The sequence below is a fragment of the Octopus sinensis genome, linkage group LG23 (genome assembly GCF_006345805.1).
Source record: "Octopus sinensis linkage group LG23, ASM634580v1, whole genome shotgun sequence".
NCBI classification, from domain to species: domain Eukaryota; kingdom Metazoa; phylum Mollusca; class Cephalopoda; order Octopoda; family Octopodidae; genus Octopus; species Octopus sinensis.
In genome coordinates, this window is record NC_043019.1 from 16537915 (window position 1) to 16564154 (window position 26240).

At 39.1% G+C, this 26240-nt stretch overlaps 1 protein-coding gene and 1 non-coding gene across 2 annotated transcripts in view; both read left to right on the forward strand.

Moving 5' to 3' along the window:
* The window catches only part of LOC115223380 (RNA exonuclease 1 homolog), an 85098-nt gene that overhangs the window by 12381 nt on the left and 46477 nt on the right, over positions 1 to 26240 (forward strand). Inside the window, exon 2 of the mRNA XM_029793888.2 lies at positions 17197 to 19628. Within this exon, the coding sequence (XP_029649748.1) occupies positions 17197 to 19628 (2432 nt within the window). The remainder of the gene's footprint in view (positions 1 to 17196; positions 19629 to 26240) is intronic.
* LOC115223724 lies at positions 6780 to 6898 on the forward strand. Its single transcript, XR_003882820.1, has one exon. It is a non-coding gene; the product is annotated as a 5S ribosomal RNA (ribosomal RNA).

Consider the following 26240-nt stretch of genomic DNA (forward strand, 5'->3'; position numbering starts at 1 on the left):
TGGTCAATGCCAGCCCTCTCTGGCCCCTGTGCCGGTGGCACATAAAAAGCACCCACTACACCCTCGGAGTGGTTGACGTTAGGAAAGGCATCCAGCTGTAGAAACATTGCCAGATCAGACTGGTGCCTGGTGCAGCCTCCTGGCTTTCCAGACCTCAGTCGAACCGTCCAACCCATGCCAGCATGGAAAACAGACGTTAAACGATGATGATGATAAAAGCACCCATGCTGGTGCCACATAAAAAGTACCCGGTACACTCTGTAAAGTGGTTGGTATTAGGAAGAGCATCCAACTGTAGAAACCATGCCCATACAGACAATAGGAGCGTTGTGCAGCTCTCTGGCTTGCCAGATCCTTGTCAAACTGCCCAACCCATACCAGCATGGAAAACGGATGTGTGTATGAATAATTTCTCTCAACAATTTGTTAATCTCCTGCAATATGTTGCATTTCATCTGATTCGTGTGTAACATTGTGCCTCTACTTTTGGGGATTCTCTCCTCACTGCTTTGGCAAATACAGTAAAGTTTGTATTTCGTCTGAGACTAAATACCATTCCAGAATTGTCTCCCATACTTGCTGGAATAATTGAAATGATTTTAGACAATGACTAAGATGCAAAACCCATCATGCTTCGTTAATCTATCATTAATATAATTTTGATATTAAATACTTTTGTTCTTTCACTAGAAACATGCATAGTGATAATTCGTAATAATAATTATAATATTTCAAGATGACAAATTTCTTTCAGTTAACTCTTTTACTTGTTTCAGTCATTTGACTGCAGCCATGCTGGAGCACCGCCTTTAATCGAGCAACTCGACCCCGGGACTTATTCTTTTTGTAAGCCCAGTACTTATTCTATCAGTCTCCTTTGCCGAACCGCTAAGTAACGGGGACATAAACACACCAGCATCGGTTGTCAAGCAATGCTAGGGGGACAAACACAGACACACACACACACACATACATATATATACGACAGGCTTCTTTCAGTTTCTGTCTACCAAATCAACTCACAAGGCTTTGGTCGGCCCGAGGCTATAGTAGAAGACACTTGCCCAAGGTGCCACGCAGTGGGACTGAACCCGGAACCATGTGGTTGGTAAACAAGCTACTTACCACACAGCCACTCCTGCGCCTAGCGTTCATATTTTGCTAATGACAGTATTTATGTATTATACTCAATGTTTATCAGTTAAGTCTTCACCTTAATTAAAATGATATTTTCAATATTTTCAATATTACTATCCTTTTTTATTACTGGTTGATGACATTAATGCCAAACCTGTAATATATTATCATTCATGCAAAGACATAACATAATGTTATGGTAACTTTTAACCCTAACCAAACAACATTTCTTCTTTCACACCCTATGCTTACCTCTCACTCCTCAATCCTGTCCTTGTCATTGCTATCCAGTAGCCCCCACCCCCACCCCCTCTGTATACCCAGGTTTTCACCACTCTCTACTCAAGCTTCTTTGGCAATGTCCTGCGGATTATATTATTACCACTGTACCTCAGTGGGTATACTCTGCCACTTGCTACCATCTCTCTCTCTCTTCTTTTACTCGACCATCCCATTTATATTCTGATCCCTGTCCCTTGTGAATATGCCTGGCACTCTGCCGCCATCTCTCTCCTACTCCCTCCCTCTCTCTCTCTCTTCCTCTTGCTCTTTCCTGAGGCTGGGTAACCACGTACCTCCTTTACAGCAGCATACCTGTTTCTGTCCTCCTTCCTGCTCTCTCCTCAGCCAAGTAACTTTGTACTTCCTCTACAGCAAGACACCTGTTTCTGTCTCTCTGCCTCACCCTAACCTTTAATCATCTGACACAAGCTCACCTCCTCCAATGCCCCCTCCCCTCTCAAAAGATCTTTGTCTTGCAAGTTACGTGGTGACCCTGCCAGTGCTGCTGCCACATAAGGCATTCTGTCCACACTGTAAAGGGGTTGGTGTTTGGAAGGGCATCCAGCTGTAAAAGCCTTGCCAAAACTGACCTCACCTATGCTTGCTCGTGCTACATAGAAGGCACTCAATCCACTCTGTTGGGTGGTTGATGTTAGGAAGGGCATCCAGTCATAAACACCCTGACAAAACAGACAGAAGTCTGGTACAGGCTCCTGTCAAACTGTCCAACCCATGCCAGCATGGAATGCAGACGATGATTTATATTACTCATTATACATTAGATTGTACTATAGATATGAATTACTTCCAGTCATGCCATCGCAAACATAGTTATGGTGTAACTGTCTCTACATTTGGGGTGACTGGCCAAAAATGGGTTACATTTAGTTTTCATGCATAAAGTGCATATTATACATGAATAAATATGGTGTGTCTGCCTGTGTTTATATATATTTATTTTATATTTTGGACTAATGGGTGTATGTTGATTAGAGTGTTGAATAGAGTGATGCTTCTGAAACTATCTGATGTGGCGTACCGACAGGCTTTTTTTTGTGTGCCAGGAACCAGTAATATTTCTTAGTAATATTAATTTATACCAGAAACAATATATAATGAATATAATAAAAGTGGACAATTTTTTTTTTATCTTATATTTAGTTGTAAACAAATAATGCAATATTACATAAGCATTTTATAATGTTTCTTTCTTTTCTGGAAACTTGCTGTGTACCGGCAGCTGATGGCTCGCAGACCAGCACCGGTCCACAGACCACCACTTTAAGTAGCACTGAAGTAGAGCACTGACACAGTTTGGGCCATCTGGTGCCATCCGTAGTTGGGGTATGTTTCCGTTGGAGCTACTTCAGGAACTCTGCAGTGTTAGTTGAGATAATGATAATAGTTTCTTAAGTAACCAGAAGATGGATTTGGTATTAATCTTTATTTTGTACAACGGTTATTTCAACACAACTTTATATATGGATATACTTTATGAGACCCAGACAGCAAAATGGATGCAACACATGTTGAATGGAGTCCCACCCATAGGGGACAATAGCAGGACGGGTTGAAATGACTGTTGTACAAAATAATGATTAATACCAAATCTATCTTCTAGTTACTTAATAAATTATCATTATTTATATATATATATGTACACACACACACACACACACACACATGATGGGCTTCTTTTAGTTTTGCTTGACACAGGACTTAGGTTGCTTCAGGGCTAAAGTAGAAGACACTTTGACCAATGAGCAACAAAGTAGGACTGAAACCAAAACCACATAGTAAGGAAAATATATATCTATATATGTGTGTGTGTGTGTGTGTGTGTGTGTGAAGGCACGCTATCTAGTGGTTAGAGTATTGCACTCATGTTACTAGACTGTGAGTTCGATTCCTGGATCGAGTGGTGCATTATGTTCTTGACCAAAACACTTCATTTCACGTTGCTCTGCAGGCAGGAGAGTGGCAGAGATGTTTTATGGTATATCTTCCAGCTCTCTGAGTTCAAATCCCACCTGACTGGGAGAATCCACTCCAGCATTCGTCTCTAGTCATGGAGAGACAAAGTTCCAGTAATTTATTTAACGGCAGCAGCAGTGGGAACAAGCCCTCCCATGTCATATAGTGTTGAAGAAGGTTCCCATGTACAGGACCTACCCAAGGGCTGACCACCACTAGACTTATATATATCTATGTGTGTGTGTGTATGTACACACACAAACATGCAGCTATAGGAATGTAGAGAACCTATAATTGTCTCCATCTTTATATGATTGGAGTTTATGAATATTTTATGTAAGACTGAGGCTTCAGTGGGAATTGGGTGAGTGGGTCAGCAACTCAGCACTTCAAGCTAACAAAAGACACTGGTCATTTTAACAGTGCTACCGCTTACAGGTGTGTTTCTTAACCTTTGATGCCCCGGAGATTAAATACAAGCATTTTTATTTACTGGTGCATTTCACATGGGGTTTATAAAAGCTACAACAGCAACAACTAAGTTTAAGGGCTAAAGATTCATTATGAAACTATCACTTCCCTTGATTTAATTAATTACTCTCATTTTTCGTTCAGTCATCGGACTCTGACTTTGCTGAAGGGTCACCATGAAAGGCTGACCCCAGTACTCATACTTATTCTGTTGGCTTCTTTTTGCTCAACCAGGGACATAAACAAACCAACACCAGTTGTGAAGTAGTATGAGAACAAAGTTAAAGATGCACACACACACACACCATCATCCTCATCATCATTTAACATCCGTTTTCCATGCTGATGTGGGTTTGAATGGTTTGATAGGAGAACTGCACCAGGCTCCAGTTGTCTGTTTTGGTACCATTTCTACAACAGGATGTCCTTCCTAACACCAACCACTTTACAATTTAGATTGGGTGCTTCCTATGTGGCAGCACCAGCACATATGTAGAACCTGCACTAAGGAGATATATACATGCACATATATACTCACACACATACATACATATACATACATAACAGGCTGCTTTACAGTTTCTCTCTACCAAATTCACTCACAAGGCATTGGTTGGCCTGGGGCTATAATAGAAGACACTTGCCCAAGGTGCCAAGCAATGAATCTGAACCTGAAACCACATGGTTGCAATGTATCCTTGTTATCCACTCGGCTATGACAAATTTATATCTTTCAAGTTGCTCAACCATGAACAAATTATATCTTTAAACCTTAAGCCATATCCAACCTAAATATTCTGCCTGTTTTACATTCAAACTGCTAGATCTGACCTTTCGCACCTTTTCAATGATTTAGTCCATTCTCAAGATAAACAATTATATCATTCAAATTTCAGAGCTTTGAGATAATGTATAATTAATTAAAAACACTGAATACGTAAGCATTAATTTTGACAGAGCATTCTGGATGCTAAAGGGTTTAACCTCCACAAGTCACCAGGCACTCCATGTGGCGCACCATTTAGAACAGCTTCTAATGAGGATATTAGGTGGACTGACCCACGGCAACAGGATAGAACTTTTTTTTTATTTTTGGTGGGGACTTATAATTTAGTGTGTCATAGTTGTTGGGTGATTTTGATGTTAATAGATGCCTTTCTTTGCCTTTAATTTCCCACTTCTTTCAGTCATTGGACAGCAGCCATACTGGAGCACCACTTTGAACGATTTAGTTGAACACACATCAACTGCAGTACAGTGATACCTCACAGTATGAGTTTAATTCGTTCCATGACCAAGCTCGTCTTACAATTTACTTGTTTTACAAATCAATTTTCCCCATTGAAATTAACTAAAATATAATTAATCCATTCCAGTCCCCAAAAACCACTCAAAATAAATATCTTGTTGGTTTTAATACAGAAAAGGTGTCGTCACCAGTAAAATGACAATTATAAAAAAGAGAATGCAAAATAAAACTGGTTTTATTAACTGGATTACCTTAAAGATGGGACAATTTGTGTGTTCGTGCTTCAAGAGAAAAATTTGCTTGAGTCTCTGCTCATACAGCAAATCACTCGTACTGCGAGGTCCCACTCTGCTTATTTTGCATCTGATGCTTATTCTGGCAGTCTCTTTTGCTGAACTGCTAGGTTACAGCAATGAAAACAAACCAATACCATTTGTCAAGTGATGGTGGGGAGACAAACACAAAGGTACTCACACACACAATAGGATTCCTCACAGTTTCCATTTACCAAATCCACTCACAAAGCATTGGTCAGACTCTTGGCCAAGGTGTTGTGCATTGGAACTGAATTTGAAACCAGATGGAATGGAGAAACAAAATGGAAATAGCATTGGTTCAGTGTTGGCATTTGTCACTATGAATCTTGTGTGCACGTGTTGTTCGTTTAGGTTAACCAGTGTTGGTTTGTTTATTTCTTCATAAGCTAGCATTTCAGTAAAAAGTGGCCAATAGAATAGGTACCAAAATGGCCACAGTCTAATGACTCAAACAAAGGAATATAAAAATATGAACACCCAAAAATATACAGATATTATGTACCATTATACATACACACACACACATCCGTTCAGAGAGCTGAGTCAGCCCTGCATTACTTTGTCAGTCAGTTGTAATCAGGGAGCAAGAGAGGTTGGCTTGTTTAGACTATTGTAGGGACTCCCAGCTATTAGTGTCTGTCCCTACTGGTACCCCCCCCCCACTACCACCCCCACTGCTGATTTCATGTATGGTTACTAGTCTCTGCTGGGGCCTAGAAATATAAATTGAAATATGACCCCCAAATACTGTCTCTTCTCTGATTGAAGATGGGTTTCCCTGTGTTCTCTCTCTCTCTCTCTCTCTCTCTCTCTCTCTCTCTCTATCTATCTATCTATCTATCTATCTATCTCTGCAGATTTATTGTATATATAACTACTTTATGTATGTGTGTGTATATGTGTATATACATACACATATACCTAGTACAGAAGACATTTGTGTATGCGTGTGTGTGTATATATAACCCTGGGCTGACCAAAGCCTTTTGAGCAGATTTGGTAGAATTAAACTGAAAGAAGCCCGTCATATATATGTATGTATGTATATGTATATATATCTGTGCATATGTGTTTGTACCACCGCTTGCTGATGGTGTGGGTTTGTTTACGTCCCCATAACAGCAAAAGAGAATGAAAGCATAAGTAGCAGGCTCAAAAATAAAACAAGTCCTTGGCTTGATTTGTTCAACTAAAATTCTTCAAGATGGTGCCCCAGCATGGCCACAGTCAAAATGAAAAAGCACAGAAATGATATGTGTATACATACATATAGAAAATGCTTAGCTTTAACTAACTCACTTTTTAATATATATATATATATTATATATATATATATATATATATATATGGCTTACGGCCATATCACGTTGAAAGCATCGGTTCTCGTCTGATCACCGTAGTTAAGCAACGTCGAGCCTAGTCAGTACTTAGATGGGTGACCGCTTGGGAAACCTAGGTGCAGTAAGCATAGCACATTGTTAAATGGCGGTGCCCCAGCATGGCCACAGCTTGTGAGCTGAAACTAGATAAAAATAAAAGTTTTAAAAATATATATATATATATTATATATATATATATATATATATACACACACACACACACATATATATATCTCACACTTTTATCTCTTCTGTTTTTCATTCACAATATTTCTCCCTCTGCTGTTGAGTGGCAGCATCTGTTTGGTTTTGTTTTACCTTCTCTTCCACTCCAATGTTACTCCTCTTACTGCTGCTGCTGTTGATGACAACAGTGGTGTCATCATCAGCAGCAGCAGCACCGCTGCTGCAAACAAACCTTGGAGTAATACTTCCAAGTCTTCTCTTTTGTGATAATGTCTTTCATCTCATCTTCCCCTTCTCCATATCTTCGATTAAATGCATCTGACCCTGCTTCACTATCCATGTTTACATGGGTGCTATTGACTCCAATTTGAGCTTTGAGAGGTTCTTCAATTACCAGATTGAAGGTTCACTTTCATAGTATTGAGCTAATGAAAGCGATATATCTCTTTAACACACACATATTACCATATGTTCATATGCAGACATTACAGACCAAAAAACCCCACTCGTCCAGTGCAAGTAGTGTTACCTGATGATTTGGTACTTCTTACTTTAAAACTTGGTGAGACAATGTAGAATAAAGTTTTGTTGAGAAACAAAACCCAACGAAATACTCCCCGTGGATTTGAACTCCTGACTTATTAGCTTTCTTTTATTTTATTTATTTTTTAAAAATCTACTCAGTCAAATAGTTACCATTCTATCCCCAATGGGGAAGAGATTATTTGTACTGAGACTAAATGACTTTTATGGATAATCTAGGATGTTCTAGGGATGGATGAGAATCACAATTCAGGTAAGTCTTACCTGAATTGTTATTCTTATACAAAAATCCAAGGTCCAGTATTTAACACCTGAACTGCTACATACCCTACTCATACCACCTCATTGCAAACTTCATACAACTGCCATATCCTGTATCTATGACATAGTTTTGAGGATATTTAAATAACAGGCGTGCTAAATATTAAAGTTTAGTTATGAAATACTGTAATATTTCACTGAGCAATAAACATTCAAAATATGTGCGTCACCAGTAAGTTCCAAATATAGACCATAGCAGTTAAGCTCTTAGAAATTTTGGGTGTGTCAACGTTTTTGCAATAGAATTTTTTTAGGGTTCACAAAACAATGTAAGTAGGTGGTGAGCTGGCAGAAACGTTAGCACGCCGGGCGAAATGCTTAGCGGTATTTCATCTGCGTTAGGTTGTGAGTTCAAATTCCGCCGAGGTTGACTTTGCCTTTCATCCTTTCGGGATCGATAAATTAAGTACCAGTTATGCACTGGGGTCGATGTAATCGACTTAATACCTATGTCTGTCCTTGTTTGTCCCCTCTGTGTTTAGCCCCTTGTGGGTAATAAAGAAATAGGTATGTTTTAGCTGGTCAGTCTCTTATTTAGAGTATTTCCTGTTTTTATTGGTAAGAAAGTATCATGATGTTGTTAGTGTAGAAAATTGTTTCTCTTGTGCTTTGATGTTCGCAAAAGGATTTGGGTAGGTGCAAAGGTTGTGGGTCTGTATTTCTTTCTATAAGCAAGTATTTAGGGATTGATTTTAACCTTGTTTTTTCTTTTATGGGAATAAGTTTGTTGGTTGTGTGTTTATAAAAATTTCTTCAATTCTGTTTCAAACATGGGTGTTTTATAATACATTACTTTACACCTCTGGATATAAGCAAAAGTGGGAGCATTATAAAATTTGTGTGTGTGTGTATATATATATATGTATATATATATATATATTCATTCATTTATAAAAACGAGAATAAAAGTGAAATTTAATTAACAAAAATACATATATACATGTATGCATCATCATCATTTAATGTCTGTTGTCCATGCTGGCATGGGTTGGACATTTTGACCAGGGCTGGCAAGCTGGATGCCTGCACCAGACTCTAGTCTGTTTTGGCAAGGTTCCTACAGCTGGATGTCCTTCCTAACGCCAACCATTCCAAGAGGGTAATGGGTGCTTTTACTTGCCACCAGCACAGGTGCCACTTGCATGACACTAGTATCTGCCATGACTGTGGTTTTACTTGGCTTGATGGGTCTTCTTCTCAAGCACTGCATAATGCCAAATGGACTCGGTCCTTGCCTCTGTGTGGCCCAACACTCAAAAGGTGCTTTTACTGGCACACGTGCCATTTGCATGACACTAGTATCTGCAACAACTGCAATTTTACTTGGCTTGATGGGTTTTCTTCTCAAGCACAGCATAACGTCAAAGGTCTTGGTCATTGCCTCCGTGAGGCCCAGTATTCAAAAGGAGCTCAACCACTTTGCCTCCTTGAAACTCCACGCTCGAAGGGTGCTTTTTACATGACACCAGCATCAGCCACGACTGCAATTTCACTTGGCTTGATGGGTCTTCTCAAGCACAGCATATCGCCAAAGGTCTTGGTCACTCGTCATTCCTTCAAAGATCATGCTTCACCACTTCATCCCATCTCTTCCTGGGTCTACCTCTACCACAGGTTCTCTCCACAATTAGAGATCGGCACTTCTTCACACAGCTGTCCTTATCCCTACGCATCACATGCCCATACCAGCACAGTCATCTCTCTTGCGCACCATATCTGATGCCTCTTATGCCCAACTTTTCTCTCAAGATACTTAGACTCTGTCGAACATGCACACTGACATTGCACACCCAGTGGAGCATACTAGATTCATTTCTTTCAAGCCTAAACATGTCCTTGGCTGTCACAGCCCATGTTTCACTGCTGTGTAGCATAGCTGTTTGCACACAGGCATCATGCAATCTGCCTTTCACTCTAAGAGAGAGGCCCTTTGTTGCTAACAGAGGCAGGAGCTCTCTAAACTTTGCCCAGCCTAATTTTATTCTCGCAGCTATACTCTCAGAGCATCCACCTCCACTACTAACTTGATCACCTAGGTAACAGAAACTATCTAAAGGCAGTGAGCTGGCAGAAACGTTAGCATGTTGGGCGAAATGCTTAGCGGTATTTCATCTACTGTTACGTTCTGAGTTCAAATTCTGCCAAGGTCGACTTTGCCTTTCATCCTTTCAGGGTCAATAAATTAAGTACTAGTTATGCACTGGGATCGATGTAATCAACTTAATCCCTTTGTCTGTCTTTGTTTGTCCCCTCTATGTTTAGCCCCTTGTGGGCAATAAAGAAATAAGAAGCTATCTACTGCCTCTAGCTTACCCCCATGGCAGTTGATGGAGTCTATTTTCTGTACATTTTTTATGTTTATGGTACTTGTGCATCTACTGTGTGTCTGTCTGTCTGTTTTTGTTCATCTCTGAAAATTGTGAGCAGTGATGCTGTTGTCATTTTTGTCAACAAATTGTCCTCTAGCTTTGTACCTTCAAAATTGTGTAAAATAGGAAATCCTTTACTTGAAAAAGTGATGGTAAGGTTAGTGACAGGAAGGACATCTAGCTATAAAACAATGTTTCACTAATGTATTCATATAACCCATGCTAGCATGGAGAAATGGATGTAAAAACCAATTTACAAAACTCCCTTAATCTGTTGCAACCTTTTAGCCTGATTACAATTGTCTTTATCTTAAACTCTTTTCCGTTTTTCGCCCCTTACACTTCCCTTTGTTACTATGGTTACTGACTTCCTATCTTATTGTGTGGTTACTTGCTTTCTGCATTACTCTTTCCTTATCTCTGTCCTTCTTGTCCATTCTTCAAAACTATTTTCTCATGCCATGCCACAAACATTGACATGAAAAGAACATTGTTCTCTCTCTGGCTTTGTTCTCTCTCTTGAATCATTAGTATTCTTGTTTCTGTGTGTCATGCAAAGTTATTCAAATTTACAGACATGAAGGCTGAATAAACCATTGAGAGGCTCTGTGAGTGTGAATTTGTATTAGTAATGCTTGTAACCTAACCATAACACTGCCATTGTGTTGAGCCTTTGTGCTATGCAGGGAAGTGTGTTTGCTCCAGTTAACCCAACTGATAAAACTATATCCGAGGACACTCTTTCTCAATGGTTGAGTGATTGGGTTTGTTAAGAAATAGTTTGCTAAGTTTGTCTTCTATATAGAATTAATGAATAAACATCAAACATATTTAACCACAGTAATTAAGAGCTCAGTTGACAAGATGTTATTAAACTGTGATATATAATTACAATACGGTAAATCCTGGTGGAACCAACTTGCATGTTTATAAGGAATTGGCTCAAACAATTGTTGAGAGCAGCATATCATCATCATCGTTTAACGTTCGCTTTCCATGCTGAGGGCTGGCGAACCAGATAGCTGCACCAGGCTCCAATTTGATCTGGCAGAGTTTCTACAGCTGGATGCCCTTCCTAATACCAACCACTCCGAGAGTGTAGTGGGTGCTTTTTACGTGCCACCGGCATGGGGGCCAATCAGGCAGTACTGGCAATGACCTCGCTCGAATCTTTTTACACATGCCACCGGCACAGGTGCCAGTAAGGCGACGTTGGTAACAATCACACTCGAATGGTGCCCTTTTATGTGCCACGGCATGGGGGCCAGTCAGGTGATACTGGCAATGACCTTGCTTGAATCTTTTAAAATGAAAAGAGCAAAGCTTAAATTTCACATAAAGTTCATTATTTACTTATAATCAACAGCTGTTTCAATGGCATAAAACATCATTATTTATATAATTACATAATTCATTTAAAATGTTATTTATATTGTTGGGGAGTGGGGGTGGTAATTAGAAAATCGTCACTGATTTACATGTAATCAAGACTGATGTGAAAAAAAAGTTGTGTTGGACAATTACAAAGTATAAATGATAGTAATGCTTTGTTTTTGTCTGGAGATCAATTAGTAGAGGAGTAATTGATCAAGCAGCATTAAGATGTTTGCTCTTGGGTTAAATCACACTACGTGGCACACCTGAGGGTGGAGATCAGCCAAAGTCTTGTGAGTAAATCTGGTTGATGGAAACTGAAAGAAACCCATCATATGTGTGTATTTGCATGTCATGTGAGGGTTGTTGCCAAACAATGTTGTTTATTTTTGGTCTTCCATCAGAGACAGGCCTGGCCATGGGAAAGATTAAATTGCTTAGAAACAGGTGTGAGTTGGTGACAAGAAAGACATCCAGCCATAGGAAATCTGCTTCCACAAATTCTGTCTGACCCATATCAAAGTGGACATTAAATGGTGATGACAATGATGAGGTTTATTTGATACACCTCTGTGCAGGTTCCTCTGTCAAATTCCATGCCCAAGTTTTTGGCTGACCTCAGAGTATGGTAGAAGATGCCTATTCCAGCTGGCATCAAACTCACCACCACCATGTGGTTGTGAAATGATCTTCTTCACTCCACCCACCTCTATGCTGGGTATTGTGTAATACCATCCAGTGTCCATGTGTTTCCATGAATTTCAGTAACACTTTTTCCACTTTTAGATGTATAACATGCTCCTTGATTTCCTGCATATGGGAAAAAGATAGGATGGTCATGGCTGGAATGCCTTCAGTTATATGTCTGCTCAATCAGGGCTGACCTGTAGATCGACAACAACCTCATTTAGATTCTTAGAAGTAGAGCATTAACAAAGTTGGCTTGGAGGCATTTATGAATGACTCGTCATAAAGAAGTTATGGGAGACAGGCATCTGCCTGGGAAAATATCTCAAAAGAACAACAGCTGGGTGCTTTACAAGGCACTCGTGCATCAGTTGGATACAAAAGATTGAGAACAATATAACCACTGAAACTCCATTAAAAAAAAAACATCCCAGCTAATTGGTGACTGACGTGGAAGAAAAAAAAAAGCAATCATACATATATAATAAATACCTACACACACCTATCATTCCAAAATTAAATGTCTGTGTGTGTGTACAGACACGTATTAATCATCCCCATTTATATATGTGTATTAGATGGATACATAGATCGATAGAGAACCAGACAAAAGTGCCTTGTGGTGATTGATAACCCTTTTAGGTTCTGACTCTCAAATTATATTCAGGTCAGTTTTGCCTTTCATCCTCCTGAAGTCAATCGAACAAGTACCAAATCGATTTTAATCTGATTGAGAGAATCACCAATCTAACGTGCTCTGGATTTTTGGTTCCAAAGCTTTTGTAGATCACTGGTTTTTGCAAACCAGGGACTGTCACTTTGGTTAACATACCCTAAATTACACAAATATTTAGTCTACTTTGATAATTAAACAAAATAAAGATACCTGTACACTATTAATGATACAAGTTTAATAAAACTGTACCATGCGAAATAGCAGTAAACTAGTCTGGCAGCCAAAGGAATTTGAAGTTGCTGCTTATATATTAGCATGGCTTATAAGCTGTTCCAGACCATCAGAGACCTGCAAGTTGATGTCGTACCTGTTCTATTTTGGCATTGGTCAGTTCTGATACAGCAGAAATGCAATAAAAAGCACTCTAGGAATGACCACCTTGTCTTTTTGTTTCAATTATTTTCAGACTACTTTATTCAAGAGGGGTTATTTTGTTGTTGTTTTTTTTTATAAGGGTGTAATTTAAGAAATATTCCTCTTTGCATTTGGTTTGCAAGCTTCCTGAATCACATGTTGAAACAGATTTTGCTGTACCTTGGGAGGGTCATTTATGACGTTAATATGCCAAAACAGACCTGGAGTACAGGTTGTGTCATTGAAACTCTGAGTAACAGTTTCTGTGATGTCTTTGCAGCTTTATTAATAAAGTGTATATATATATATATATATATATACACACACACACATATTTACAATGGGTCTTGTTAGAGGGACTGAACCCAAGGCCACATGATTCAGAAGAAAACAGACACAGCCATGTCTGCCCCTAAGTTGTAATTTAATTAAGGCACACACATGGCTGTTTGGTAAGAAGCTTGCTTAGCAAATCCATGGTTTCAGGTTCAGTCCTATTGCATGGCACTTTGTGCAAGTGTCTTCTACTATAGCCCCAGGCTGACGAAAGTCTTGTGAGCAGATTTGAAAGAAGCCCATGATTGTGTGTTACTGTCTCCCTACTTTCACTCTGCGTAATAGATGTAAGCACGTGCCACCGTTATGCAAGCTCTGTCCTTTTCAATCTTCTGAGACGTGTCCGGTCATGGGAGAACGATTACGTGGAAACAGGTGTGGATTGGCAGCAGAAAAGACATCCGGATGTAGAAAGATCTCCCACGTCAGATTCCATCTGACCCCTGCAAGCAAGGAAAAGTGGATGTTAAAACTGATGATGATGATGATGAATTTAAAGGAAAACTAACCTCTGTTCAGACTTCCCCATCATGATTCAGCAGATGCCTGACACTCTGAGACAGTCTCCTTGTGTCACATGACCAAATATGTATATCATCCCCTTCACACTTCTCTGACATATTTCTAGGTCATGTAAATATCACATCCGTCATTGTGTGATGCTAGTTAGATCATGTGACCGACACGTCATAACTATTTTTAAAACAATGTGCGCACAACACTCAGTCCTCAAGTCATGTGATAAACATCTCCCCCCCCCACTTTGCCGGCTGACTGTGAACCAACCACCACTGCTGTGTTCCTCCCTTTTCAGTCATGTGACACACACAAACACAAACAAACTTTGCCATTGTTAAGGTCATATGATTAATATCATTATTCCATAAACACATTTGACATTTGCAGAAGGAGGATCCTCTCTGGTCACATGATCGTTGTGGGCCATTTTCTTTTGGGAGGGGTGGGAATTTTAAAATATTTGCTTTTGAAATAAAAACATAGAACAGATACATTTATACGCCTGCATGCACGAGTATATATAACAGGGAGTGAGACAGAGACGTGCACACGTGTGTGTGTGTGTGTGTGTGTATCAAATATAAAATCATCACTGAATTTTCACTTTCCCATGTTTGCAAGGGTTAGATGAAAATGTTTTAAGGTAGGTTTCTCAACAACCAGGCACTCCTGTTGCCAATCCTTGTTTCCAAGCAACCGTTGTCCTTTGAACAACAAACAGCTGAATGCCCAGACATATTTTCATGGAAGATTGCAAACGATTCACACTGCTTGCATGTCTTTCTACAGTTTCCTTCAACCAAATTCATCCACAAGTAATTCATCAGCCCAGGACTAGGGTCGAAAATAGAAGATATATGTTTGTGTGTGTGTGTAAAGGGTCTAGTTTTCAGCTACCCAAAAGCCACACCTCCCAACCACATACTTCCATGTTCAGTCTCACTGCATGACATCTTGAGAGCAAGTCTCTCCTGCTGATGTTTTGGCTGCCCAAAGCCTTGTCAGTGAATTTGGTAGACAGAAACTAAAAAACTAAAAGAGGCTTGTCTCATATATATATATATATATGTATATATATATATATGTATATATATATATATATATATATATATATATAATATATATAAGTAACCACTACACTCAGAGTGGTTGGTGTTAGGAAGGGCATCCAGCTGTAGAAACATTGCCAGATCAGATTAGAGCCTGGTGCAGCCTACTGGCTTGTCAGTCCCCAGTCAAACCGTCAAACCTATGCCAGCATGTAAAGCGGACATTAAACGATGATGTGTGTGTGTTCGTGTTTTCTAGTCTTGACACCATGTGATAGCTGTAAACGAGTTTCACCATCATACAAGCAGTGTCCTTCATTTCTAATTTTCTACAGAAATATTGAGCCATGGGGAAATATTACATTCCTTAGAAAACAAATGTGGATTGGAGACAGGTAGGGGCAGCCAAGTGTAAAAAAATCTGCCCAAACAAATTCCATCTCATTCATGTATGGAAAAATGGATGTTAAAATTATGAAATTCCTGTATTGTTAATAGTGCATCCCCATACGTCCTATATGTATATTTATTTGTATGTGAAATAAACAGGATTATATATTTAAAACCATATGTGTGTGTGGTAAGAAGCTTGCTTCCCAACCACATAGTTCTGGGTTCAGTCCCACTGTGTGGCACCTTGGGCAAATGTCTTCTACTATAGCCTTGGGCTAACCAAAGCCTTGTGAGTGGATTTAGTAGACGGAAACTGAAAGAAGCCCATTGTGTGTATGTTTCTGTTTGTCCACCCCACCATTGCTTGACAACCAATGTTGGCGTGTTTACATCCTAGTAAATTAGCGGTTCAGCAAAAGAGACCGACAGAAAATGTACTAAGCTTACTAGAATAAATCCTGGGGTCGGTTTGTTCAACTAAATGTGGTGCTCCAGCATGGCCACTGCAGTCAAATGACTGACTCAAGTAAAAGAATATACGTATGTATATGCATATCATCATCTAATTAATAAGCTCATGACAAGCATTTCCAAGTTCCTTCATGGTTATTGGCCACCCTATGCCATCATGCAGCAGGAGCACTCCTTTTAACTGGCTACACATGTTTTCAGAATTTCTATTAGAACTTCTAAGATAAGAAGATGGGATGCACAGGCTTTAATCACAAATCGCAATTGTTTCTGTGCAATGATAACAGCTGTTGTTGAGTTTTCCATATCATTCTGTTACATAAAGTATTTTCTAAATAATTACTTAAATATATATGATTCAGCTGCAGCTGTGTTCTAGCACATCATCAGGTGAGTGGCTTTGATAACACTCGGCCAGTAACAGATGTTACTATTGCACAGAAACAATTGTTGTGATTTGTACTTAAATCCTGTTCATTCCATCTTCTTTATATATATATATATATATATATATACTCAATTTGACAACTCCACTAGAATGGACGAAAGCGCTGATTATATGATATATCTCTTATTATAAAAGGCAGATTTTATCTGCTTCCCTTTTTATCTGCTTCCCATTTTAATGCATTTTTTCGCTTTTATATAAGGGAAGTAACTCTCTAAAAATATCTACGATGTGTCAACGATTTAAAAAAAATTTACCTTAATTTTTTTTCAATTTTTAATGCATTTTTTTTGCTATTTTTTGGCTATAACTCTCTAAAAATGCTTATATAGTTATTTCCCTTACAACCCGAGCAACGCCAGGCGATACTGCTAGTGATGTATAAAAACATGTAATATACAAATAAATATCTGTAAATATAAAACCATCCGAATTTCTGAGTACCTCATTTCTTCTAATATATACTCACATATACATACACAAACATATATACACACATATATATATATATATATAAACATAGATATATACACATGCACACAAGCGCTTACACACCACTGACTGAGCTTTCTAAATGTATGAAATATCTATTTACTTTCAGATTCTTCTTGGATTGGAAAGAACGTTAGCAGTCAGCGTTTCTGTAATGTTGCTGAAGAACCAAAAGTTGTTGATATTGAGAAACAGAAGAAGAGCCTGGTTGCCAATGAACTGGAACGGTCGAAAAACTTGAAGAACCAATTTGCAGAGAGCAACCCCATTGTAAAGGATTTGAGCAAGTTGTATGTGTACAACCCACAAGCCAGCATCCCGGGGTTGTACGAGAGCTCCACTGATGGTAATACAGATGGTAAATACAAAAATTATGCCAAGTATTGTGTTAATGGCACCCCTGCCTATCAACCGACCTGTGATAAACGGCCAAAGGAAACTCCTTATGATGTGTTTGCACAGAGCAAAAAAAAAGAGAAAGTGAAGGAGTACAGTTGCGATGGTGCCGTGAACTCCGCTCCTGAGTACAACCCTACTCCGATTAGCAAGCTGAAGCGAATGCAGAAGTACTCTTCGCAGTCCAACACACATTCCGTTCTTGAGTATGATCCTGTCAGTAATTTCGAAGCTGGTTTTGGTAATAAGACATATCTAAATTTGGACAATCCTTACATAGCCACCACTAACAACAAGGTTCAAGCGCCAAGCAAAGACCAGGTTTACAAACCGAGCAGTGTGCGTCCGTTGGCCTCAGACGAGGAAGATGAAGATCACGAGCTTGTAATTGATGCCAAGTTTAGCGACGACAGTGAAGATGGTGTGGTTGACACGACCATTTACCTGTCAGACGAACAACACAGTGATAACGAATCTGAAAGTAGAACTACAACAGGAGTTGTTAAGTCCTCATTGTACAAAAGCAGCAACAGCATTAACCCCACCGACATTCGATCAAACCAACCAGTTCACAACCAAACCCCGAAACACACCTCATCTGTCTCCCACAAAAGCATCAACTCCAACAAAACCAGTTCAGATTCTTCCCACTCAAAAACCAGCAAAAGTAGCAAGGGCTCTGTCGATCTCTCTGCCAACCAATCGAAGGATGAGAAGAAGAAATCAGAGTCAAGTAGCAGTGGTAGTAGTAATAGCAGTAGTAGTAATAGTAGTAGTAAAAGTAAGCTGGAGAAAAAGAAAAGTTCTGATGATAAATCTGCCAAAGAGAAAAAGAAGGCGGAGAGTGGCAGCAAATCATCTGAAAAGAAAGCAACCAACAGTTCTGATTCGAATGGCAGCTCTTCTTTGAAAGAGACAAGCTGCAGTAAGAAAGAGAAGAAAGATGTTCATTTGAAGGAGAAGCATGTTGGTGAGAAGATGAAGAAGCCTAAAGACCATCATAGCTTAAATAGCAAGAATTGTCAGAGTGGGGAACAGATTGAGAAGGAGAAAGATCGACACAAAGGAGAGGTGGAGAAGGTGGGTAATGTGAAAGTGAAATTAAAAGAAGGACGGTGTGAGGAGGTCCGGCGGAGCAACTCCCTATCATCATCATCATTATTATCATCATCATCATCATCATCATCAACATTGTCTGTTAAGAAAGGGAATGAGCCAGAACGAAGAAAAAGTGATCCCTTGTATAAAAGTGATTCCTCAAAGCATGAGTTTAATGCAGATCAGAAGAAGGAGCATGTAAGGCGTAAGAGTGAGTCAGAGAAGAAGAGCGATGGCAAGAGCCACCAGTTGGAATTGGTGAAACGAAAGAGTGAGTCGGAAATGAGAAAAACAGAACATGAGCGGAGAAAAGAAACGTCCTTGCATAAAACTGATGCTGATTTGAAGCGGAAAGAGGATAAGAAAATTGTACAAAACCATAATACAACAGAGAAGAATCGTGTTGAGAAGATAAAACCAAAAAAAGAAGTTAATGTCGAGAAGTCTTGTGATAAAGAAAAACTGAAAAAACTGAAATCCAAAACTTTGGAAATCAACAAAAAATCGGTCAGTCAAACATCTGTGAAGACAGAGGGTGTACATAGTAGCTCCCCAGAAAAGTCCAAAAAGAGGGTCCTCTCAGGAGAAAAATCTCTTGAATCAAATAAAAAGAGACATTGTAGTGAAAAACATCTTTCTTCATCATCTGATGAGAACCATTCTTCAAAGAAAATTTTCACCTCAGATATGGCCTCTAAATCTATAAAAAGGAAAGCCCCAATAGAAGGACAGTCTAAAAGCTCATCTATTTTCTCATCATCTTCATCTAACTGCAAACTGCCTTTAAAAAAACCGAAAAATAGCTATTCAGTGAGTATTTATGACCTGTTTGGCAAGGACAGTGATGAGGAGGAGGAGGGTAGCAGCAATACGTTAAACCAATCGGCTGGGGATGAAAGCACTGGTCTGTCGGACGATGATGAGTTAAATGTGATTTTTGGTGACACAGACCTTTCTGAGAATGATCCATATGAAGAATGTTTGAAGATTTTTAATGAATCCAATAATGAAAAAAGACAATCAAATCCAATAAAGAATGAAAAAAAGGTATGTATTTCAGTCAATTAGAAGTTTGTACTTTCATGTGGTAGATTCTTTGTTATTTTCAGGTATTTTCATCAGGTATAACTTTGTTGGTTTCCAATGGGTCAGTTGATTGTTACACTGCATTTTTTTTTCAATGGGAAAAGGGAAAAAGGAGTGAATGATTTTAGTGTAACTTGAGCAGATTAAATACCACAAGGTATTTATCTTTGTCCAATACACAGTTTGAAAAGAAGAACCATCTTCCATTGTTTTAAATATTCTCATGAAAATGTTTCCAGTCTTCTTCTGAGTGTGTTGACTGAACAAAATTGATGCACAAAGCAAAAGGGCCTTGTGGTATTTAAAATCAGTTACATCCATTGGTATACTAAAGTAATCTTAATCCATATGAAACTGATAAAAAATATGAAAATACCCTTGAAAACGATTCCCCAGCATGGCTACAGTCACAGGCTGGAACCAATAAAAGAGTAAAGAATGGAAGAGATAGCAGGTTCGTGTAGAATACATTGTGGTAAGTATTTAGCATTGGTTGGTTCCAAAATAAAGGTCTCAAACAAGTTAGACTTCATTCACTGCTTAAAACTTTTACTAACTGTGGGCTTCTTCTGGGATTGGGTTTAATAACTTCACATAAGCCCCTGGATGGACACACTGATACATATTTATTTCTTTACTGCCCACAGGGGTCTAAACATAGAGGGGACAAACAAAAGGATTAAGTCGATTACATCGACCCAAGTGCGTAACTGGTACTTATTTAATCAACTCCGAAAGGATGAAAGACAAAGTCGACCTCAGCAGAATTTGAACTCAGAACGTAACAGCAGATGAAATATCGCTAAGCATTTCACCTGGCATGCTAACGATTCTGCCAGCTTGCCACCATTTTTTTATTATTGCTTGGTTTATCAAAATGCACTGATAAATATTGTGACATTGTCACTCAAACAATTGCTAAATTCAGCATCCCTTGGTAGAACCTGAAAGGCAAAAAACAGTCATTCTATGAAATCAGAAGCTGTTGGAGTAAGGAAGTAAGCATCGTTATTATCATCTAAAGCCTGCTTTCCATGCTGGCAAAGGAACTGGTGAGTGAAAGCACTGCCTGGAGTTTCATTGTCTGCTTTAGCACAGTTGCTATAGCTGGATGCCCTGCCTGACACCAACCACTTTACCAACTGGACTGGCTGCTTTTTATATGGCATATGACCCCTCATAACTTGTTTATTTTTGGGAACTTTCAGAAATTTTTTGGTAAATGTGTGTTCTGCACACAGGAAATTTTACAACTATGCTAAAACCAAAAAACAGAAAAAATGTTTTTGTGTAATTTCCGCGCATCTCTTGACCCCCTCATACCATCCTCGTTTGTCTGTCACTCTGATGTATTGATGTTTCTTAATATCTTTCTATGTGCATTTTAATGGTCTATTGCTAGGCTTTAAGCCAAAAATTCAGACTGTATTTTAAACTGTGATTTAAATAAATAAAAATTCGAAGAATTTAATTTTTTTTTTTTTTTCAATTTTGAAAAAATTAAAAAAATCTTTGTTTTTCTGCATAGTCATTCATATAATACCCCATGTGTAGAACTCACATTCACAAAAATTTTCTGAAAATTTCAAAACAAAAAAAAAAAAAGTCACAAGAGGGTTATAGCAGAATTCCACCAAAAGAATATTAAAGGCAGTGGCTTTATGGTCGGTGATGAGAGGTTAGAGTATACTAGAAAGACAAGGACAGGTGTCTTGCTGTCGGAGAGATACATAGCCCAGTTAGCAGAGAAATTCTCTCACCAACACCTTCCAGCCCACAGATCCATCATCATCTCGAACCACTAATCCTTATCCTTCTCTCCCAGAATATTTACTCTCAAGAATTCCCTCGTTGAACATATTGTTTGACTTAAAAAAGGAATGTTAACCACCTTGATCACAACACTCACAGAAAACCTGATTCTGCCATGAGCAGAGTCCCTTCCTCTAAACTCATTTCACCTCACAGCAAACGGAACTTCTTATAAATGTTGTTTGATGCAGACCAATACGGTGTCTGTGGACTCTGTTTTAGGTTAGGGTTAGTCAAATTGATTAGACTTGGTATACAATGAAGATTTCTTACCTCAGATGTTATAAATATGTTATTTCTAGGGTGAAACTAATGGTAAAATGTCTATATAAAGTCGTATCAAATTTGTGCTTGTTTAAGTCCAAATATAAATGAATACACAGCATAATATATCTCAGAGTTGCTGGTTAGCTGCAAACTCAACAAGTACACTTTGTGTGTGTAAGTGATCTTTGAAACTCTCTTTTTAACGAGTTGAAGGGATATTTGGCGACTATTTCCAGCAACAGCTGAAGCATATAGGCTCGAGCGTTGTCCAGAGTAGTCTCCCTTCGATTTATATTTTTACGATAATATTTTGACCTATTTCTTCTAATCTGTTGTTGTCCGACTGGTCTGTTGCCGTCGACGTCCGCACCTCATGTGTCGTGTCGTGTCGAGGGGGGGGGGGGCAATGACACTTCAGGATTTAAACACTGGCATTTTATATCTGCCATAGTAGCACTTTTTTCTGTGTGTGTTAAGTAATCATATGAGGGTACTTCTACAGGGTTACTAGTGAAGGCGTATGACTCAGTGGTTAGGATATTCGGTTGACGATCGTAAGGTTGTGAGTTCGATTTCCAGCAGCGCATTATGTCCTTCAGCAAAACACTTTACTTCACGTTGCTCCGGTCCACTCATTTGGCAAAAATATATTGTACCTTTATTTCAAAGAGGCCAGCCTTGTCACATTCTGTGTCATGCTGAATCTCCCTGACGATTACACTAAGGATACACGTATCTGTGGAGCGCTCAGCCACTTGCACATTAATTTCACGTGTAGACTGCAACCCTCTTTGTCATAACCGATGGAGTGTCAATTGCATGGTTCCTAGATACAACAACCAATTTTCATGTAGATCACAACCTACAGACTTTAAAAAAAAAAAAACCATCAAGTAATGTATATCTGAAAAGATAGGATGACCACATTTGGAATGCCTGCGATCATTGGTGTGCTTCATAAGTCTAACCTGGAGCTATATAACGATGATCACATTGCATCTTCAACTGAAATCCTCCCTCTTTACTCTTCCTGATTTTACAGTATTTGTGAGTGTTGACTTCTCACAACATTCATGTGTTCAAGTGTTATGCTTTAAACAACCTCAAATGAATGGCATAATCTAAATCTTTTACCTGTTACTTGTTTCGGCCTTGAAGGGTTTTAACCAAACAGATCCCACCTCACCTGCATACTTTTTTTTAAAGTCTGGTACTTATTCTATCGGCCTCTTTTGCCAAACTTCACATACATATGTGCACACAATGGGATTCTACATAGTTTCCATCTACCAAATTCACTCACAGGGTATTAGTTGGCCAGCAGCTGTAGCAGGAGGCACTTGGCCAAACATGGTTGCCAAGTGAGCTTCTTCACCACACAGCCGTGCCTGGGCAGTTGTCCACCAAATAAAAAACCTCGCTTGCACTTGTTAGGTTTTGTACCTACTCTCACCATGACGATAATGCACACAATAAGAGAGTTTCCTTGTGCTCCATCAAATCCCTCTCAAAATGGAAACTCACAGAATGAAAGGAACCCCGTTGTGTGTGTGTGTTTCCTTGTCTTAGTTGTAAATGATTGAAGCAGTGTTATTCATTTCCAATATTCTGCATAAACAGGCAGCAAAAAGCTTAGCGGTATTTCATCTATCTTTACGTTCTGAGTTCAAATTCCGCTGAGGTTGACTTTGCCTTTCATCCTTTTGGGGTTGATAAATTAGTACCAGTTACATTCTGGGACCAATTTAATCAACTTGTGTCTTCTTTTTTAAATCCACTTCCCAAAAAGTTTTGGGCCTTGTGCCTAGAGTAGAAAAGAATATTTCTTCCATTTAAAGGCAGCGAGCTGGCAGAATCGTTAGCATACCAGGTGAAATGCTAAGCGGTATTTCGCCTGTTGCTACGTTCTGAGTTCAAACTCCACCAAGGTCGACTTAGCCTTTCATCCTTTTGGTGTCAACAAATTAAGTACCAGTTGCGTACTGGAGTCGATCTAATTGACTGGCCCCCTCCTCAAAAATTTTAGGCCTTGTGCCTAGAGTAGAAAAGAATATTCTGCATAAACTTGTCTAGCCTTGGTTGGGGGTCAGTTGAGGGTTGGCCACATTTCAACCCGTAAAAACATGAAAAAGTGGGCATTAAATGATGATAATGATATTGGAGAATGTGTTTCTAGATGTATAAAAAAAAATGGGCTGGTTAGAAGTGAGAAGTATTTGATCATAGGATAGCTTGAGGCCAGGTGAGAGCTGAGCAGGTGAAAAAGAATGACTTGTTGATGATATTGGCTGTGAAATTGTAAGCCAACATGAAATTTTTTTCAATTCCAAGCTGGCAGCATGTGTTGTTTGAAATGGCAACCTCTAGCAATATTTTGATGACTAGAGATGTTTTTTTTTTCATAGACAATCTGCAATTGTAGGGATATGTAATCAAAACAGTATTATGGGTTTGATCATAGGATAGCTTGAGGCCAGGTGAGAGCTGAGCAGGTGATATTGTTTAAAGTGGATTTAAAAAAGAAGACACAAGCCTTAAAAAAAAAAGAAGAGAAACCTGACATTTCTACACAAACACTATTGGCATGGCTGTGCGATTAACAAGCTCACTTACCAACCATGAGGTTTCTGTTTCAGTCCCATTGCAAGGCACCTTGAGCAACTGCCTTCTACTATAACCCTGCATTGTACAAAGCTTTCTGAGGGAATTTGGTTGACGGAGACTGGAAGAAGCCCGTTTTGTGTGTGTGTCTCCTTGTCTTTATGTTGTGTACACTAGAGTCATTGTCATGGAAACGGTGTAATTCATTTCCAGTCTTCTACGAGAACATGTCTGGCTACGGGGAAATATTACTTTAGTTGGGAACAGGTGAGGTTTGGTGATGGGAAGAGCATCCAGCTGTAGAAAACTTGCTTTAATGAATTCCATCTGACCCACGCAAGAATGGAATGCAAGTGGATGTTAAAAACATTAACGATGGCAGCAACAACAATGACTGACATGGGGAAATTAGGTTCTTTGTTGTTGTTGTTTAACCCTGAGTCAGCCCTGGTAGAGAAGGCTTGTAACCAAAAGCATTCTGGCTGTATGTATCACATCTTTTAATATCTCAGACATTCCAATGTCTAATGTAACCTCTTTTATTTAAAATGGTCAAGATTTATTTGAGGTAAATTCATCAGCTATTTCTAGCAATGAAAGCAACCACGTAGGGCTGTATCATTATCTGATAAGGAGTTTTAGTTAAAGGTCAACCTTGAGTGGACAGACCTTTGATAAAATACACTCTAAGGCTTTTAGGATAATGTCGTTTAGTGTGTCCTTCCTTTTTTTAAGACAGTAAGGTGTGATTTGATGGGGGTTTGGCTGCTATTTCTAGCAGGACAAGTAACTGTGTAGAGACTCTCTTATTGGTTCAGAAAGTTCTTAGCCTCAGTATTAGCTGTATTCCAGAACATTCTTAGTCAAACGAAAAAAACGAAAAAATGTGGTTGATGTTGTAATGAAGATTAATGAAGCCAAGATTGCTAATTGCAGGAGTGACCTGTCAGTCCTGTTGCATCACCCTCCAGGGATTATTGCAATATCTGACAACTGTTTCATCAGACACATGAGGAGGAAATTTCTTCCTTGTTTGTGAGCTGCTGTGGGAACTTCTGTGTGGTCATTCAGCCTGCTAGAAATAGCAATGATATCTCTCTTGGTGATGGCAGAGGTAGCAGTTGTTGTTGTAACAGCAATGTGAATAAATTGAGTGGTATCATGTGGTGGTGGGGGACAAGCACACACACGTCAGGCTTCTACTCAGTTTCCGTCTACCATATTGACTTGCAAGAGATTGATTGGCCTGGGGCTATAGTAGAAGACACTTGCTCCAGGTGCTGCACAGTGGGACTGAAACCAAAACCAGGTGGTTGAAAGCAGGCTTGTTAACTACCCAGCCATGCCTATCTAGCTAGCTATATATATATATATAGGGTCATCCCATAAATAATGTGGTTTTTTTCAATAGCTTGAAGAGTGCAGTTCAATTTTAACAGTTATTTTTTCAAATCTATAACAGAAGTGACAAAGGAGTATATTCGGCATATTTTGCTTTATGAGTTCAATAAAGGTAACAATGCCATGGAAAGTGCGAGGAATATTAAAGCAATATATGGGGATCAGACAATAAGCATAAGCCAGTGTCAACGGTGGTTCCAGAGAATTTCTGAGCTGGAAACTATAGACTAGAAGACGAGCCCCGTCCTGGAAGATCTGTAGAACTCAATGAGGATGTCCTGCAAACCCTGGTGGAACAAAATCTCATTGAAACAGTTGAGGAACTAGCAGAGAAACTTGGATTTGGTCCTTCGACCATTCATTGACACCTGCTAGCCATCTGAAAAGTCAGCAAATTGGGTCAATAGGTTCCTCACTAACTTTCTGTGTATAATCGCCTGCAGAGAGTGAATGTATGTTCTTTGCTGTCGCATCTCATGAATGAGCCTTTTT